The sequence below is a fragment of the Gymnogyps californianus genome, chromosome 19 (assembly GCF_018139145.2).
Source record: "Gymnogyps californianus isolate 813 chromosome 19, ASM1813914v2, whole genome shotgun sequence".
Classification (NCBI taxonomy): domain Eukaryota; kingdom Metazoa; phylum Chordata; class Aves; order Accipitriformes; family Cathartidae; genus Gymnogyps; species Gymnogyps californianus.
This window is the reverse complement of record NC_059489.1, coordinates 3,791,469-3,809,963: the sequence shown is the minus strand read 5'-3', so window position 1 is coordinate 3,809,963 and position 18,495 is coordinate 3,791,469. Positions and strand designations below refer to the sequence as shown.

General features: G+C 35.6%; 1 protein-coding gene across 2 annotated transcripts in view; it reads left to right on the top strand.

Moving 5' to 3' along the window:
- Positions 1-18,495, top strand: part of HELZ (helicase with zinc finger) — a 72,377-nt gene that overhangs the window by 12,111 nt on the left and 41,771 nt on the right. For both annotated transcript variants that reach the window (XM_050908587.1, XM_050908586.1), the window contains exons 7-12: positions 234-432; positions 1,526-1,633; positions 1,957-2,254; positions 5,515-5,782; positions 10,517-10,850; positions 16,376-16,506. In XM_050908587.1, coding sequence (XP_050764544.1) covers positions 234-432; positions 1,526-1,633; positions 1,957-2,254; positions 5,515-5,782; positions 10,517-10,850; positions 16,376-16,506 — 1,338 coding nt within the window. The remainder of the gene's footprint in view (positions 1-233; positions 433-1,525; positions 1,634-1,956; positions 2,255-5,514; positions 5,783-10,516; positions 10,851-16,375; positions 16,507-18,495) is intronic.

Genomic DNA, 18,495 nt, shown 5'->3' with positions numbered 1-18,495 from the left:
ATTTGATATACTTTTCTGGACTTTGCAGTAAGAGAGGCTGCTGCCTCTCTTACAAAATGCTGTGTACATGTATATATTTCCAAATCAGTTTACATGGACTAAACTGCCTTTAGTTCTGTGAGAGAGACTTAAAGAATGTCCTTCTGGCTTTAAAAGTAAAATTTTGATAAATTTCTTTTTTTAATTGGAGACCGAAAAGTTCAAGGCATAATCGTTTTTCCTATTTTATGTAGATTTTTAGAGCAAGGGATCTGCAGGTACGGTGCACAGTGTACTTCAGCACATTCCCAGGAAGAGCTAACAGAATGGCAAAAACGATATGCTTCCCGCTTGATCAGATTAAAACAGCAGAAGGAAAACAAACAATGTTCGGGCAGTTATATGGAAACCTTGATTGAGAAATGGATGAATTCGTTATCTCCTGAGAAAGTGGTAAGGAAAATATACTACTTCCCTATGTGCTCATATTTAAAACTAACAGATGAGCCTGTTTTTGGCCCTTACTATCAGAGCTGGTCGAATTACTCCTTACCAAGAAATTGTCCAACCAATTTGCTCCCCTTTCTATCCTTCCCTATATCTTCTTGCAAAGATACCAGAGACTTAGGCTGATTTCTGCAAATGTACTCGTGCTTTTCAGGAATTCAGTAGAGTTTGTGAATTACAGCTTGTGGGTTAATCACAGCATGTTCATTTTGCATATTTACTGTTCCCAGTGCAGGATGGGTCAGCCAAGTCTCATGGTATTGTTCCTGTTCCTTGACTAGATGGCAGAACTTTTTAAACTGGAGAACAATAAATGGTGAAGCTTTCATGACTTAGTGGAGAATACTCTTGTTTGTGCATGGCTCCTTTTCTTTGCCTGCAGCTTGCAGGCACTTGTATAAAGAAAAGTCGATCCGCCAAATGTTCAAAAAAAGTTTGAATACTGAAGAGTGCGGGGTATGGATACGATCAAACTTAGCAGCTGTTTGGAATTCCAAAGAACGTTTTTGCGGCATTCGACCAGCTCTACTTACCACTGACCCTAAGGAGTTTTCGGTCCATCTATTGTTGATTAAAATCTGGGAAGAGTGGACTTTCTGCAAAATGCATTGATGAGTAGAAAGCCTGTTTCTAGTTTCCTGGTGTCTAGTAGTCTCATTGACGTCAGTGAGATCTGGGGTCTTCTGGAAATGCAGTCTTTGGGCCTCATTGTATCAGATCCTTCTTTCCGAACGAAATCATGTTCTACTTTAAACATTTACAATTAAGTTGGTTTTTGAAAAACAAGTCCTGTGGTTAATTGTCCTTAAATAGTTATATTCTTTGCTTACACAGTATGATCTAGTAGATTTGGCTTGCTTGTCTCTCTGAATTAGCACATATTTTCATTAATTTCTATGCAGGACTTGTATCAATCCTGCACAATCTAGGAAAACATTCTTTCCACTTTCTGTTAAAAAATACTACCTTTTCCTGAATGTTTTTATTTTAATACTGCCTTGTAGAATTTTAACGTTATCTTCTTTTTCTTTTAATCTAGCTTAGTGAATGTGTAGAAGGAGTGAGAGTAGAACATAATCCTGAGCTATCGGTAACTGTCACCACCAAAAAGTCTCATCAGACATGGACATTCGCTCTCACTTGTAAGGTAGGACTACTTATCTTTTCAAAGTGAGTCAGTAATAACTAGAATGCAGCCCATAACCTTTTGTGATTAAGATTTCAATTGCATAATTCTTCTTAAAATAGAGAAACTTTCTAGCACCATCCCTTCTCTCTCTTTTTTTCCTAGCGGCTCTGACGATTATGTATCGACTGCCCAGATTTCTGGAAAGCAGGCAGGACTTAAACCTGCTCTGAGAAGTTGAGAGTTCTTATAAGTTCTCATTATCTGATTGCAAATGAAGATATTCCTGAAATAATATAAGTTTTCCAACATACTGTCATTTCAACCTTTGCGTTTTTTTATAGCCTGCAAGAATGCTGTATCGAGTGGCATTGCTTTATGATGCCCATCGTCCACATTTTAGTATCGTTGCAATATCTGCTGGAGACAGCACTACCCAGGTATCACAAGAAGTTCCAGAAAACTGTCAGGAATGGATAGGAGGGACGATGGTCCAGAACGGCATAGACCATTATATATACAAAGTCAGTATAGCCTTTAACACAGAAATCTTTGGAACTTTTCGCCAAACTGTTGTGTTTGACTTTGGATTAGAACCAGTCCTCATGCAACGAGTAATGATTGATGCTGCTTCAACTGAAGGTAATGTATTAAAAATATTTTTTGGAATAGTGGAAATCTTTCATGCCATCTCTTTCCTTTTCACGTTTCTGAGCAGAACAGCATCTGTATTAACAGCTAATGAATGTCTTTTACTGTATGTTATGTTCATCATATATATGAATATAAATAGCGGAAAAAAGCTTCAGAGGGTCTAAATAAGGCAGATAACTGGAGTATGACTGTTACGCTCTGTCGGGATACGGTTCCTAAATCTTGTCAAAATGCTGGGAATTTCTAGTTTGGTGTGTGTCTGAAGGCAGCACTGGAAGTTAAAGTAGGTTTGTGTTTCTATAATCGTTCTTGTATTGATGAAAATGTTAAACACGTAGAATAAGGTCAGTAGAGAGATGAAGTGTTTCTGTATAAGAATACACCTGGTAATTAATTCATTAATTACAGACTATCTGAGAAGTTGGTTGTTGGGGTGTTTTGTTTTTTTTTTTCCTTCCCTTGTAATATCTGAGTAGGGTTGTTAAAGGCAAGAGGCAAAGTATAGGCTTGTAACTCAATGAATTGCTGTTGACATGAATTTTGAAAATTTAAAGAAAGTGTAACTATATTTTTGTGTGTGTTCCAGTAAAAAAAATTAACTACGTGCTACGTAAGGGTTGTATTCTGTTTATGAAACTGATCTGTGCCTCTCAGTTCAAACCTGATAAAACTCCATTATCGGAAAGATGTCAACAAATTGAAAGATGTTCAAAGAGGTGCAAAAAAGAAGGAAGCACTTCACTTTACGGTTAAAAGATTAAGATAGCTAAATATAGGTCACTGTCATTTGGCAGCAAGCAAGGGGATGGGATAGAGTATTGTAATTTTTTATGAAAATTTGAGAGATACAAGCACCAAAGAAACAGGACTGTAGCACTGGGATGGAAGCAGGAAGAAGAAGAAAAAGGAAAAAGAAGGAAAAAAGATGAAACTAAGAAAAAACCAGTTTTCTATTTCTGGCCTTTATTTTCATGTAACAGGTTAACATTTGCAACATTAACAAAAAGAAACTGTAAATAGCAAATACCAAAGATCGTGAACTGATCTTTCCAGATGACCTAAGTACTTGTAGCCAAGAGCAGGAAGACTGTACAAGCTGTAATGTCTCTTGAAGCAGAGAATATTGCATCGCGAATGAGAAACTATGCTTAGAAGCAAGGCTGTGGTCTTTTCAGGAACTATTGTACGATCTCCCTGTAACAATGTGGGTGATCACAGCTGACAGGCTTCCTATAACATTGAGTTTGTGGAGAACAGGTGTCCTTTTATTGTAAACCTGTTTAAGATCAAGAGAATGAAGCCATAACTTATTTGCAAAGTCAGAGTTACTGTCAGACTAATCTATGGTCTGGGTCCTTGTTGGCTTAAACTAACTACTAATCAAAGCGATACAACAAAACAACGAATAGCCAGTTCAAGTCCACGTGAAAGTGATGGATGAAGTTGAGACAGCAGTCTCTAGCATTGGCTACTGATATTTCCTTTTCACATATTGCTTGTCTGCATGCAGAGGGATGCTGAAGTCTTCAGGGAGGTGGTTACTAATATTTATTTCAAATGAAAAGAGTGCTAGATGCTTTACAGGTAAACTTAAGTACAATGTCCCGGGCTTTTTGCTAAGGTAATCTAAGAAGTGTGTAAGCAGGCAAGTGAAAGGGATAACTATGTTGGATGTGTGTCTGATTCCATTGTTTCTTTTACTTTTGGTATATATGAATTAGGATCTCATGGAAGTGCTTTTCAAACAGAAAGATGCCCAAGGTCTCTATATTTGCATGTAATTCAGGGCCCTGTCTAGATATCTAGGCAGGAAAGAAAGGTCAACATTAAAATATTTTAATGGAGGAGCCTCCATTATGCATTTTGAAATCTCTGTTTGCCATGGAAAAAGAGAACTAAAAGAAGTTTTCTGTGCACTGAGAATGTACAAAATGCTCTTTAAGGGAAGGGTCACCATATGCACAATCTGTGCCAAGAACTGGCTGTCTTTCTAGCAAACAAGGACTCAATCCCAGCATAATTACTGAGCTTTTGTGATCTGAGGTATGGTTAGTACCAGAGAAAGCTTCATTTATGGTGAGATGATTTCAAACACAGAAACCACACAAACATGGACTTTTTCTTGCCATACAACTGTAGCTACTAGCTCGAGTTAGATATTTAAATGTGGCTTGTTAGTGAACACATGAGATTAGCGAGTAAGATAAGCTACGTTCCTGTAGTCATAGTCAAGCTGAACTGAGATTTCTTTTGCTAAAAAGCTGTTTTCCTTCTATTTAGAATAAAGACAGTCAGGATGATGTTAAGTATTTAATTTGAATTTGAAAATGTCTTTTTTGCACATTTTTCAGCGTTGGTGTGATATCCTGGATACCTATCTTAAATCTCACTCAGAGATAATACATTAAGATATCATAGCTTCACTATAAATGCCAAATATTTTCAGCTCTGCAGTTTAACTGCAATTCTGTTAACTGATGCACTGTTGTCATAGTGTTTTTGTGGTGATGATGGATATATTTTGGGTGGCTGTAGACAGTGCTTGGTCTTCTGTTTCTCATTTAAGCTGTGTGGTCCCTGAAATTAGGGTATACTGAAAAATTAATTTCCTTTTAGTTTTCTAACTTTATATCATGTTAGGTTACATTTCCAAAGTTTTGCCTCGTGAACTAACTTTAGCTATATAATGCAACTGTCTGCAGAATACAGATATTACGGTACTGTAGAATTTTTTTAAAGGCTTTCACAGTGTTGCAAATTTAATGATTTCTTACCAGCTAGTTTATCAACTTGTTTTTATTACCTTCTAAATTTTATAGTGTATATTGTAAGGTTCTTCACCACTTTATATTTTTGAAATGAGGTGATGTTGCAGTTAGGCTTTGAAAGCATATTGCGATGCTAAGTCCTTTGAAGTTGCTTGTGATTATTAAAATAAAAGTGCTTTCCTTGTTTGTCTGTATTAATTCAATTTCTATCTATAGAATATTTTATTTTCTGATATTGTTTGAGAGCCTGCTTGCTTTCTGTGTACACCTGAAAAATAGGGATGGTAAGTACTAGCAATGAACTTACTAAAGCTGTTGTAGGCAGAGGAGACTCTTACCTACATTTAGTTCATTATCGCTAATGGGATTATTTTTAGTAGTGTGTTTTGTTGTTGTTGTTGGTTTTTTTTTTTTAAATAAAAACCAAACACATATGGAGTTTGAACTTATTTCCTTTCCCTATTATGTATCTACATCCAGATCTTGAATATCTGATGCATGCACGGCAACAGCTACTAACCACAGCTAAGCGTTGGGATTCTACTTCTAAGACTATTGTAGAATTTGAGCCTAATGAAACTACTGAATTGGAGAAGAGCCTTCTTACCAGATACCAAATCCCTCTGTCTGCTGACCAGCTATTTACACAATCTGTCCTGGACAAATCATTGACCAAGACCAACTATCAGTCGCGGCTACATGACCTCCTTTATATTGAGGAAATAGCACAGTATAAGGAAGTTAGCAAGTAAGTGATACCTTTATAAAAATATTTCTTAGGTATTTCTTGCTGTCCTATTAAAATGAGGATGGCAACTTTTTTCATTACACCTACGTGCTTGTTTAAGACACTAAGTCTTCCTCTTTCTTTGAAATGAATTTGAATATGAGTCTGGAAATAGTAACTTTTGATAAAGGTCACTACCACTTAAATGTAATTTATTGATAACTCATTTAAAACAGATACTATGTATCAGTCTATGCTTACAGTTGGAGGCACTAAACAGCTGTTGTACAATGTTCTGTTAATGTCTGGATAATAATTATTTTTGTTTATTTGGCTCTCTGTATAAAAAGATATTAATAATAGGAGTCTTTTTTTGTTTCTTGGTGAAAGTAGGTTATAGCAAAGTAATATATGAAATCTTTGTATGAAAGGTTGAATTGTGGGTGGATCAAATTCTGATCTTACAATGATGTGGCTGCTGAGTTTATTATATTTATTCTCTAAATAGGCTGAAACGCAGCTTCTGAATAAAAGTTCCTAATAAAAGGCATATAGTATACATTGTTTGTTTTGTTCTGTCTTTAGGTATTACGTACATATTACCCAACTGGATTAGCTGCATGAACAAATACAGAGTTAGGAAAAAGATGTGAGCTTCCCATGTATAGACTCTCACGGGGCCTTTTTTCTGTAGTTTGAGATTTGTGGTTAAAAATTTTGCCTGCACTCATGTGGTACGAAAGAGTTTTAAAGTGTTGCACTACTCAGAATGGAAAGTCAAAAAGGTATAACTTCCCCTTAACCTAATTTGGTAGCAAATTTAGTTCTATCAATTACTTAAGTTTCAAATCAGAAATGTCTTTTAAGATGAACCACTCCTAGAACTACAGAGGTTCAGCTGAATCACCCCTCTAGAATTTAGGAAGAAAACACTATGCGTAGTTGTATTTCTAATGCTTTTAAAGCAGAAAAATGATTCAATTTCTTTTTTGTATCTCAGATGAAGGGCAGTATATTTGAACTGTTTTTCTTCATATCTTTCATCGCTGCTGCGCTCTGCTCTTGAGCTGGAGTCTAACATACAGAGGAATCATGCTTGAACACTGTTTTCAGCATACAGAAATATCCTCCATCATACATGTTTATAATCAGGTTAACTCTTCTATGGCTTTTTAAAACAAAAGTGGATTTAAAGTAAACATGATGAAATAAGATATAAAAGTAAACAATATTTTTACTTAGTGAATTTTCACATTGAGAATTACACCCTCATGCCTCAGGAAACCAAAGAGCAGCATGCCTGTAGAAATGAAAGAATAATAAGTGTATCCTATGTGTAATGCTTCCCCTTTGGACAATTTGGTGCAGCGATAAGTTATTGCTCTTCTTTTTCTGTCTAGTAGATTAATAAAAGTAAGTTTTAATAATGTTCTTGATATCTTCTGTTTTGATAGTGTTGATGACAGAAATATTCTTTTGATCTTGTAGCTGACCCACTTCATTGCAACAAGGCTCAAACTAGCACACTTTTCTGATCCTCTGTGGCTAAGATCACACACTTGGTATTCTCTAGTGAAGTGTCAGGGTTGCAAGCCTAGAAATGGGCCCAGAAATACAAATGCAAGTGCGTTGTAATACTTCTGAAGTGGTGCCATGAGTGAAAATGTTGATGAGCTGCTGCTCTCTAATGGGTTTGTGTATGTATATTGTAGAAGTAGTAGGGTTGTCAATATGGTCTCTTATGACAAGACTGGAATACATGAGTGTCTGCAGTTCAGATTGGAGTGAATTGTTGGGTTTTAAGAATGTTGGTGATTTCTCACTTTCTTCGAAAACACTGTTTCAGACTTCACATGGGATCACCTGAGTGGAACTACTGAAAAGTATTGGATGAAGGTTGCAGTGGCTTTAAAAATTCTTGAACTCAGTTATAAGGGAGTTCATTCTGGATAGTCTCAGAGAGCTTTACTTTTAAATCATGTTTATTCTAATATTTCAGGAGGCATTTATAAAAATTACTCCATATGAGTATGTCACAAAATAGACTAATAAAGATTAGAATAAAGGAGCCACTGCTGTCTAATTTCCAAATGCAAACATACTCTAGAAGTAAAAGCAAAACAATGTTCTGATCTAAATGCTAGTTTGGTTTTGGGAAGTTTTGCCCTACATACATCTGTTGATGGTTTTAAAACTCTTCCTTTCTCTCTTGCACATTCAAAAGTAAAACAGCATATGATTGTTAAGAGTGGCTAGAACTTACTGTGTGTTTTCTTATACAAACATTAAAGAGTGTGTGAGGTGACATATGGCTCCTTCCATGCAGTACACTGTCTGCTACCAGAATTACAGAGCAGATTTATCCTCAAGGCTGTGAAAACTTAAGATACTGGCTTTGATGGAAAATAAATTTGCATTTGTCATTACTATGTCTTACATTTATCAGTACATAGGTAGGTGTCACACTGCACACCCTGTCTGAACTCTGCATGTATAAACATAAGAGGAAATGTGCTGAATGTACTTCTAAGAAATTGTTATATGGGGTTTTGTTCAGAATAGGTTTATTTGCCTTTTGGGAATTTATTGTTTACATTGGTACTGGATGGATTAATGATTTATGAAGTCTTTAATATCTGTGTTTTTAAATATGAACAACAGGCTTTTTTTTTTAGCTAGTTTCATTAACACTGCAGTTAGGCTGGGATTTTGCAGTGCTTAGGAAGAAACATAAGTTTTTGTTTGTTCGATTTGTATAAGCCTGACTGAAAACCTATTTTGTATAAACCTGCAAAGCAAGGGTGAGGAATGGATGAAACAAGCAACTTTAGATTTTTAAAAAATCTAATCCTTAGAGGATTTTGTAATTTAACAGTTTGCCAGAAGGTGTCAGCTTACTCAATGGAAATTGCTTGATAATCTCTAAACTTTAGATTCCCTTTAGCATAGCAGATTCAGTTTAGCCATTTATAAAGACACTAACTTGTGCCTTGTCTCAGAATGGCAGTAATACTGTTTTCCAGCATGTTTTTACAAATCCGAATTTGAGAATGAGCTGATGCATATTCAACAGCATAGAGTTTCAACTTTAGGAAAGTTTTAACAAAAAATTCACAATAGCAAGTGATTGTATCTTAGTAATAATGCCAAGCTCTTGGTTACTGTGTTAAATGTTTTATATAGTATTTTAACAATGATCTGAATGAGATATGAGCGAGTTTGGATGTTGCTAACTTGTTGATAGCTGCTTTGGAATAGTGCAGCACTTGTATAGAAGAAAGCTTGTTTTTTGGTTTGGTTTGGGTTTTTTTTTTAGCATGGATGGAAGGATTACACTTAATTCTAGTGTGCTCCCTGAAGTACGTGCTTTTGAGTGATTGCTTTAACTGTAGCTTGTGCAGTAACCTTTGTGGTTACTGATTAACCGAACAAATCTGTGTTCAGTAAGAAAATATCTCTTGCTTTTTGAGAGTGGAGTGTGAAATTTGCCTCTGACTTAATGCCCATACTATGTAAAGAAGCAAATACTACCACAAGGGGGCAAACCTGCAGTTTTTGTGCAAGACTCATGATTTGCCAGATATGAAAAAAATATATTTGATTGGTTTGGTAGATTTTTTTAATACCAAGCGAGTTAAAATATTAGGTTTTATTGTTATGGGCTTATGATTATTGACACTACAGGGCTTAAACAATAAATTATCAGTTTATTAGGTTAAAATAGAAACTATAAGGAGAAGAACAGATTAAATAAAAAGAGTATGACTATGAAAAGTACTATAAGAAAATTGGTTTTTTTCCAAGAGATTTTATTTCATTTGTGAAAACCTTTTGGTTTTTACTTTTTTTCTGTCATTTGTTGCAAATTCAGGAAAAAGTTGCTGATGAGAAGAGAACTGAATATTGTTAGTGTGACAGACTTTTTTCCCCTTTTGTTCTTTTTAAAACCAGGTTGAAGCAATCTGTTTAAAAAACCCCAAACGCTCTAGGAGGAGATTAGTATGTATTGGTGAGAGGTCAATAAAGTGTGCTAATAAGTCACTTTAATGTGTTATGCATGTGACTTCTAGAAAATGGTAACTACAAAGAATGAATTTAAGTCTCTGATTACAGGAGGAACTTGCTGCTAATAGGAATTCTGTGGATAGATGGTCTATATGGCTGAGCCTGTGATGCCATTCTCTCATTTCAAATAAAATTTATCTCATTTTAATGCCTACGTTCTGATTTTTTGGAGGCATTTTAATCAAGCCCTCTGAATTATAGGTATAATACCATTTACCTTTTAAGATGTAGATTACTGTCTTTGGTGTGCAGCCTGGAAGAGATACGTGAAATAAATAGGAATCTTACTCTATTCTTTGCCTGCACATCTCTCCTTGAATACCTAATATAAGCTTACAAACTGTTTAAATAGAAATTTTTACTGCTTTGGGACATGCACAGCAACTCTAATTCACCCTGAACTTATTTTGGTCTCAGAAAATCTAGTATTTGATTCTCTCTTGTGCGGGTTCTTTTTTTAAGCTTCATAGATGTTGATTCTTTTGACTATATGTTTTATAGGCTATAATCAAAAGGAAAACGTGTAAACATTTGACAGCTACGTACTTACAAAGGGCCAGTTTGGCTATATTTGCTTATGTTTAAAAGTTATACATTCAGAATGTAAGGCAGTGAATCTTCAGTCTGAATGCATGAAATTTCTGAATCTGAGAGCATTTTTCTGCACTGACTTGATGCTTTCTTACTTAGGTTCAACATAAAAGTGCAATTGCAGATTGTAGCAAGCTTCATGCTCACTGGTGTTTCTGGAGGTGCAAAGTATGCCCAAAATGGACAACTTTTTGGCCGCTTTAAGCTCACTGAAACGCTTTCAGAAGACACTTTGGCTGGACGGCTGGTGATGACCAAAGTCAATGCTGTTTATTTATTGCCTGTCACTAAAGAGAAGTCAGCACAGACCCAAGGAACCAAAGAGAAGGTTTATGAAGCAGCTATTGAGGAGAAAACAAAGGATTATATCTTCTTGAGGGTATCCAGGGAATGCTGCGAAGAACTTAATCTTCGGGCAGATTGTGAAATGCAGGTAAGTTTGAGTGGAAGTGGTTTTGATATGGGAACTGTTTGCATTGTCTGTTTTGGCTCCACCCAAAGTAATTGCTTTGAGATATGAAAAGGAATTTTATTATTCATCGTCAAACACGGAAAGCAGAGCACGGATGAGAATTTCAGATAGGTGAAATCTTTTTATACATAAATATACATGTATATATGTGTGTGTGTTGTATGTATATATGAGTCTTATTATTTGGAAAAGAAATTAATATTTTAGAACTGTTACACAGTAAAAATACATTTTAGTGAATTTCATTTCTGGCAAAATTCTTCTGAGATGATTAGGCACTGCTAGCAGATTTTTACTTGTGTATCTCATGGTTTTGAGAGTGTGATTTGTAAGTTGTCTTGGACACTGTTTTTACATCTCTGGTTCAAATACAAAGCCCTCTCTCTGTGGACTTGTAGAGGAAAGCTTTGTCTTATTTTTATTTTCCTGCAGGTAGGTGTTTGTGGGTAGTTCATGAGCTTTCTTCCACCAGACCTACCCACCCTCTCCCCTCTCATTCTAAAACCACTGAATATATTGCTTACTCCTGCTGCCTGGACTTTTCTCCAGCTTAGTCTCTCTGATGTGGCTTCCATCGTTGTGTCCATCATAGCTATTCTCACCAGAGACCTCAGGTACCTTTTCTTAATGAAGTCAAAGGAGGGAGTTTTCTATTCCTGTGTTTTTTCTCTTAAAAAAAAAAAAAAAAAAAAGTCTCTGCTGCTCTAGACATAGCCAGCTAGACTTGGTCTTTGATAACTTGCATCTTGGACTATTTTGTATCTTCTCATTCTTTTTGTATCTTCTCATTCTTTTTTTTTTTTTTCATTTTTTTTTTTTTTTTTTTTTTTTTTTTTTTTTTTTTTTTTTTTTTTTTTTTTTTTTTTTTTTTTTTTTTTTTTTTTTTTTTTTTTTTTTTTTTTTTTTTTTTTTTTTTTTTTTTTTTTTTTTTTTTTTTTTTGTATCTTCTCATTTTTTTTGTATCTTCTCATTCTTTTTGTTTGTGTCATTGTGGATTCCACTATTTGTTCCTACACCTGAGGTGAAATTAATTTTTAATGAGGTCTGTTGAGGTTATGAATGGGCCTTGTGCTGCTTTCTGCACCCATATCAGAACAAAAGTATTGTCCTTCAGTGGAACAGTATTTCCTTGATGAAGATGATGAGGGTTGGTAGATGGAGGCATGAGGAAGGTGGAAAAATACTTTTATTATATATATCCTGTGTTTCAGAATGATAATACTTGCCTCCATGGCTCTCACTCTGCTGACACTTATATCCAAGATAGATATTTATCTGTCTTGGAGGCATTCAGTCACAAAATGAGGAGTTATAACGCTTTTGCTAGAGAAAATTGTGTTGGCAGTAAAATCAGGCTTTTTTTTACCTTGCAGTTAACATGAAATGGGTGCGGATACTTTTTTTTTTAATATTATGTAGTTTGCAAACAAGATAGCACAATAGATGTAAATGCATGTAAAGGAGGACAAAGCTCTAGTTAAGTTAAATACTTAAACTCCTCACCCATCCCCAGTGTGTGTCTGCTGTAGACCTTGTGACTGATCTTGTTACCAAACAGAAGTAACCTCAGATTAAGGTCACTGGCATTGCTTGAAATGAATGCATTTTCACCAAACAATTATCTCTTCCCATTCATTTTGTTTTGGGGAAACATATGCAAGAATCCTGATGTCTTAATTTAACATGGATAATTGGTCTGGGAAGACTTACGTTGTTCTGGGCTCTTGGCTTTGTATTTGTTTTCTTAAAACAATAATTAAACTTACTAATTGATTCTATCAGAAACTCCACTGGAATGCAAAATGAGCTGGGTCTTCAGTAACTGGCTTATTTTTTGTTGAGTGTCTTATGAAACTTTGCCTGAGGCAGCGAATCTATCCTGCATGAAAAATTGGGTCCTGAAGTTATTTGTAAAATTATTTAGTACTTCATACATATGTCAGTGGTCAAATCCTTAAAGTGTTACCTATATTTTAATGAATTCTAATTGTGAGGAAATTTTTTCTGATTAAGTACTGACTGAATATTTGGAAAGGATCCTCAGGTTAGAACTGATGATATTGTAATTTGGATGTATACCGTTTTTATTAAAGATGCTGGAAATTTTGCTGTTGTCTTCAGTGGAGTTAGTATTCCCTATGCAATTCTTAAACATTAACAAAATTGCTTTTATTTCTGTAGCTTTTGGATAAGTTAGGCGGTTTGCTTCCTTTCCTCTTCTAGTAATTCATCTTGGAAGCTTTCTGATCACTTGTTTGCCTGTTGTCCTGGCTAAACTATAATAAATGCACAATTCTGCTTTTATCAAGTGCACCATTCAAGAAAGTGGGATGGAGTGAACTGGTGCTTTAAGCCCCCTTGGCTGCTGCTCTTTCTGGTGACCAAACTACAATGCGACTGTTTTATTTTTGGAGTGGTTACTCTGTTCTGTGTCCTCTTCCGTGAAACTGGCAATGGATTAACTTCCTTTCCCACTGTTTTCTTATTGTGGAATATATATTAAAGCAGGTTACGTGCCTCTCCTTCACAGATGGCCTCATTCAGTACTCTGCAACAGCAAATATAACTGTTTGATTCAATCCAAACTGGATTAAAACCAAAACAAATCACAAGCTGTTAAAGAAAGTGGTCAATGCAGGTAGATAATAAGAGGTATTTAATGCTAGGCACCTTGCTTGGACTCCCAGAAGGGGCTATTAAAGTGTCGCTCAGATGAGCATCACAGTTTTTCTGCATTTAAATTATCATTGTTATATTGGGTGGTCTTTTGTAGGCCTTGGGTCTGTCTGAGCAAAGATATTTTTCCTGTATAGATCAAACTGTGAGGTTGGGACCATTGCCATTTGTGTGGAAGCCTTTTTCCAAACATCTGCGGGACGTGGTTGGGCAGGTAAATGGGCACTGGGTAGAGATGGGTAGGATGCAGCTTTGGAAGGAAGCTCGAGGTCCCCCTTGGGCAGGATGAGCTGGTGCTGTCATTCTTGACAAGTGCTAAACCACGCTGCTTTGAAGACCAGGGTATTTACTAAGGTAGTGGATAGGCATAAACTACATGGTAGAACAGTGGGGAAAAAAAATTCCTAAACGTTCATGTGTCCTATTTAAAAAAGTTTTCCTAGCAGTTACAATCACTTTAGTGAACTCCATGCTTAACGTTGTACAGATTTGTTACTGCCCTTTTCTTCAGAGTTATGGTTATACATCTTGCTGTAAAATGTGATAGTCAGATGAATATTTAATGTCTTTATAGCTGCCAGAGACTGAAAGTTAATGGCTACATTCTGCACTAATACAAGCAAACATTGTTTATTTACAGCAAAGCTGGTGTTGATTTTACATGCTACATGATAATATGAACAGTGTAATATTTAAATATACTAGAAAAAAGAAAATGCTAAGAGCTGTGTTTTGCAAATCCTTTTGAAGGAGATGATCTTCAAGTAGTAAACATTACTGGTGCACAAGAGGGTTTTTACAGGTGTGATCCCTATGGCAGGAGGTGGCTGTGGGCAGATAAAGGCGTGTCAGGTCCAACAAACAGTTAATCTAGAAGGCTAAATTACTCCTCCATAGGAGAAGGTTCACGAGACAAGTTTATATGGCTTTGAATGAGCCTTGTTGTGTTTAGAGAAGTGATTGTCTGCTTTTCTAACTCTTTTTTTTTTTTTCCCCCTTTGTTTTTTTCCCAAGTTTGCTGTCTTATTTTGATAACCACAGGGATCTTTAGTACAACAAACTGGTTTTTGTTTGTAGTATATAAGGAAAACTTATTTTAGCTGACAAGGACTTTTAAAAGTCTTCATATAAGTTGTCAGAAAAGATAATTACGAAAATAGATTCTAGTATTGTTTTGTGTTTGTTGAACTTTCTGGTTGGTAGCAATAATTATCTTGAAATTAAAGTGTGATTAAGTAATAACAGACTGACTAATAGAGAATCAGTGAGTGCTAGAGGAGAAAACTAATAGATCTGAGACCAGATTTTTGCTTTGGGCATGGGGGTACATTTAGAATGACTGTGTCACCTCCGTGGCATTTCTCTGGGATGACATGGGGTGCTCGACCGCAGCTTTGCCCCGTCTCTTCAGCGGTGTGATGGTGCTGATGTACCAGCTTCAGCTCATCTTTACCGTTTCTGTTCTTCTCATCTGTGAATTGGTAGTACAGAACCAGCTTCTGTAAGGTGGTTGTGAAAGCTGTCAGTAAAGATGACCATAGAAATTTTAAATATTACTGGTATGCTTTCCAGGTAAAGGAGGGGTACTTTTCCAGACAGGTTGCAGTAATTTGGCTGGCTGTTTGTAAGCATGCTCACAGTTCATTGTAAACCTCAGAAAGGTACTTATTTACTCTTATTTAATCACAAATGCTTATTAGAGTTGTAGCACAGTAATTACATAAATATTTAGTGATAGATAGCAATTCTTTGAAAAAAACCTGAAAATGTATGTCAGTCACTTGAAGTTCTTCAGCAGATTTGGGTGATTTTAGGCTGTTTTGTATTAGTGCAAATCTGTGTCAAATTTTGTGTAAAGGCTTCCATGTTGTTAACGTGTAGTTCTTCAGCGCAATGCTCTGATCAGATTTGTTTGTTTTTGGAGAGATTAATAATTGCAAATTTAAATATGTGTAAATGATAATCTGAGTGAACTGTTTTTATGAATTGTTTCCCCAGGAGCTGCTTTTATCCTGTGTTCAAATTTAGAATGTAGCTTTCTCTTTGCTCTTTTAGTATATGTATGTATAAACTAATTTCACTATCCAGTGTTCAGTTCTGAATTTAATCAGGGATGTTAACGTGCTCTGCATGTTGTTTCTGGCTTTGTACCAGAATTTTGTTGGCATTATCTTTTATTTACTAGCATTAAAACACAACTAATTGAGAGAACAAAAAAAATGAATGTATTGATAAGCAACTAATTGTTAGAAATTAACTTTTGGAGAGTCCTAATAATTGAACATAAATGACAAGTTATATTATTCCAGAATGTTTGACTAGAAATAAATAATGTTTGAGGTTTATCTCTGCTGGTCACACATCTGATTTATGTCATCTGTTGATCCGTAAAAGATCCTGTCACTTTTTCGAGGTTGTTCTTACAATAAGGAATGGAAGCTTATATTTGTGAAAACAATGTTTTGGGACAATAATATTTTCCGGGAGTACTTCTTGTATTCAAAAAATAATTCCAAGAATGTTTTCCCTTTTATTTTTTTTTCTGAAAGTACAGTGGAATCTAATCTTAAAAGTCAAACAACCAAATTACATTAGAGAAAATGCTGTATTTATCTTTGCTTCAAAGCAAGTAAAAAGGAGCAAGTTAATTTTATCGCACATCTTTTGATTGAGTGATGTTTTTTTTCTTCTGAGAGGCAGTAGTTTGCAGGAAGATAAAACTGTATCATATGCAGCAAAGTCTAACAAGTGTTTTCTAAATTAATCATTTTTGTTCACCTCTTCATTTATTAATTCATTTTGTACTGCAGGTTGAACTTCAGTTTCAGTTAAATCGCTTACCCCTTTGTGAAATGCATTATGCCTTGGACAGGATTAAGGACAACAGTATTTTGTTTCCAGATGTCAGCATGACTCCCACCATACCCTGGAGTCCCAACAGGTACAAGAATACCAACACTTTAATATCAAAGATTGTGTGGTAATGCAGTACTGAATTTCTCCTAACAGATGGCTGAAATCTGCCCTAGAACAAGAAACATGCATTGCTCTTCATTAATGGTGAGGATGGTTCAGAGAAGGGAGTGAAACTGTTCTAAATAAAACAAGAAAAGTGATCCTCTGAGGACTAGAATGTGTTGATTAGTTTTGCCTGCAGTTGAGCTGTGGTTTTATAGGCATTGCAGTTGTGTTGTAGCTGTAGAAAACAAATCTGCTAGTTATTTACTGTTCTGCTGTTCTTCACTGAAAATATGCACGATACTTTATAGGAAAGTAAATACCAGTTACAAGGAGTTTACTGTGCAGGATCTCAAGCATGCAGACTGCTATCTGCAAGGAGCAATCCATTAGTACTTTCTGAGTTTGATGCAATGAGCCCAGATTTGGACATATCACTGAGGGGCATGACTAAGAAAGGTATGGGAATGAGTCTTAGAAGGACCAGCATTGCACTTGCAAGCAGTGCTGAGATTCTTTGTATACATGTCTTACAGTTTCCTTTATGGAATTATAGACCCTTATGTTATATAAATACTTTTAAGGAGACTTAAGGCTGATGCAGTGAAAATAGTTTGTCTCAAAGAGGAAACTTCGGGAAGAGAAATGTGAGGCTGTGTTGCTCAGGGAATACGGTCAGTATTCTTGCTGCATAGGGAAGGATAAAAGAGGCATGAGGTTTCTGTACTTACAAACCAGGGAAATGAGAGGTATGTGGAACTGATAGCCTGTACAGCATGCGAGGAGTTGTGTGGTGTCTTGAAGGTGAGAATTAAAGAGTGTGGTTGTGATGCAGTACAGACCAGAAGATAGCTCAAGGATTAAAAGGAAAGTGATCTGGCCGAAACCTGAGACAGTGAGATAATGTAAAACAAAAATTGCTGGAAAAATTGTAGTTTGTCTTTGGAAGTGTAGGAAGAACAGAGACGATAAAAGGGTGGGAGCAGTGTTCTGGGTGAGGGTGACTGCTGCATACATCGAAGCTTTGACAGTACGGGCAGAAAGAAGGGAATAGGTTTTGCATAGAGTTATACTACAAAGCTAATGGAGGTCAGTGACAATCTGTTCACTGACTTAGTTAAGTTTTGAGTGAATCTTACAAGGAAATAGCGTTTAAGAATAGTTTGGAAGTAAGCAGTGATTTCAATAAAAAGAAGGTAAGTCAAGTAGGCTAGAACTTTATCTTTTGTTTTATGTCAGGAAATTTATATTTACAGAAATTTACATATTGGTTGTCATTGATATAATTTATTTGTATAATGTTTTATATTTTTTATATACATAGATGAGATATATAATGGTTGTAGTTCAGTTCAAGTCAGTGTAATAAGCATGTTGTTTTCCATCTGGTGGCTTGGTTTGCCCTACCCTGAGAATCAGTACTTCTGACTGACTCAAAACTGTCTTTCCCTCTGTTTTTCTTCTGTTTTTGTTTTATGTCCCTATTACTTTCCAGTATTTCTTAGAGTCTCCTGCCAGCTTGTTGTTCATGCCTGTCTTAAAAGTTAGGAATTCAGTCAATTCCTTCTTGATTTTTACTCCCTGTTGCTAACTGCTACTGAATAGAAACTTTCCCAGTCTATAAGAAGCATAGTGCTTGTACCAAAGCAGATCATGTTACTAAAGTATGGCCATATGTGCAGCAGTGACAGGTGTTTTTTACTATGCATGTCTACTTTTAAATCTGTCAGTGGGAATATTAAAAGCTATGTCTACGAATCTTTAACCTCTTACGCTCATTGGAATTTTCTGAAAGCATCTTCTTCGTAATGCTGGTATCACTAGCTGGTTACAGCAAAAATCCTTTTTTTTTTTTTTTTTTTTTAGACGGCTTTCCCATTAGAGGTATGTGCCTTAATGATCTAAAAAAAAAAAAAAAAAAAGTTAAGAGAAGTTTATAGTTAATTGGTAGCCATTAGTTTTTTAATTCCAT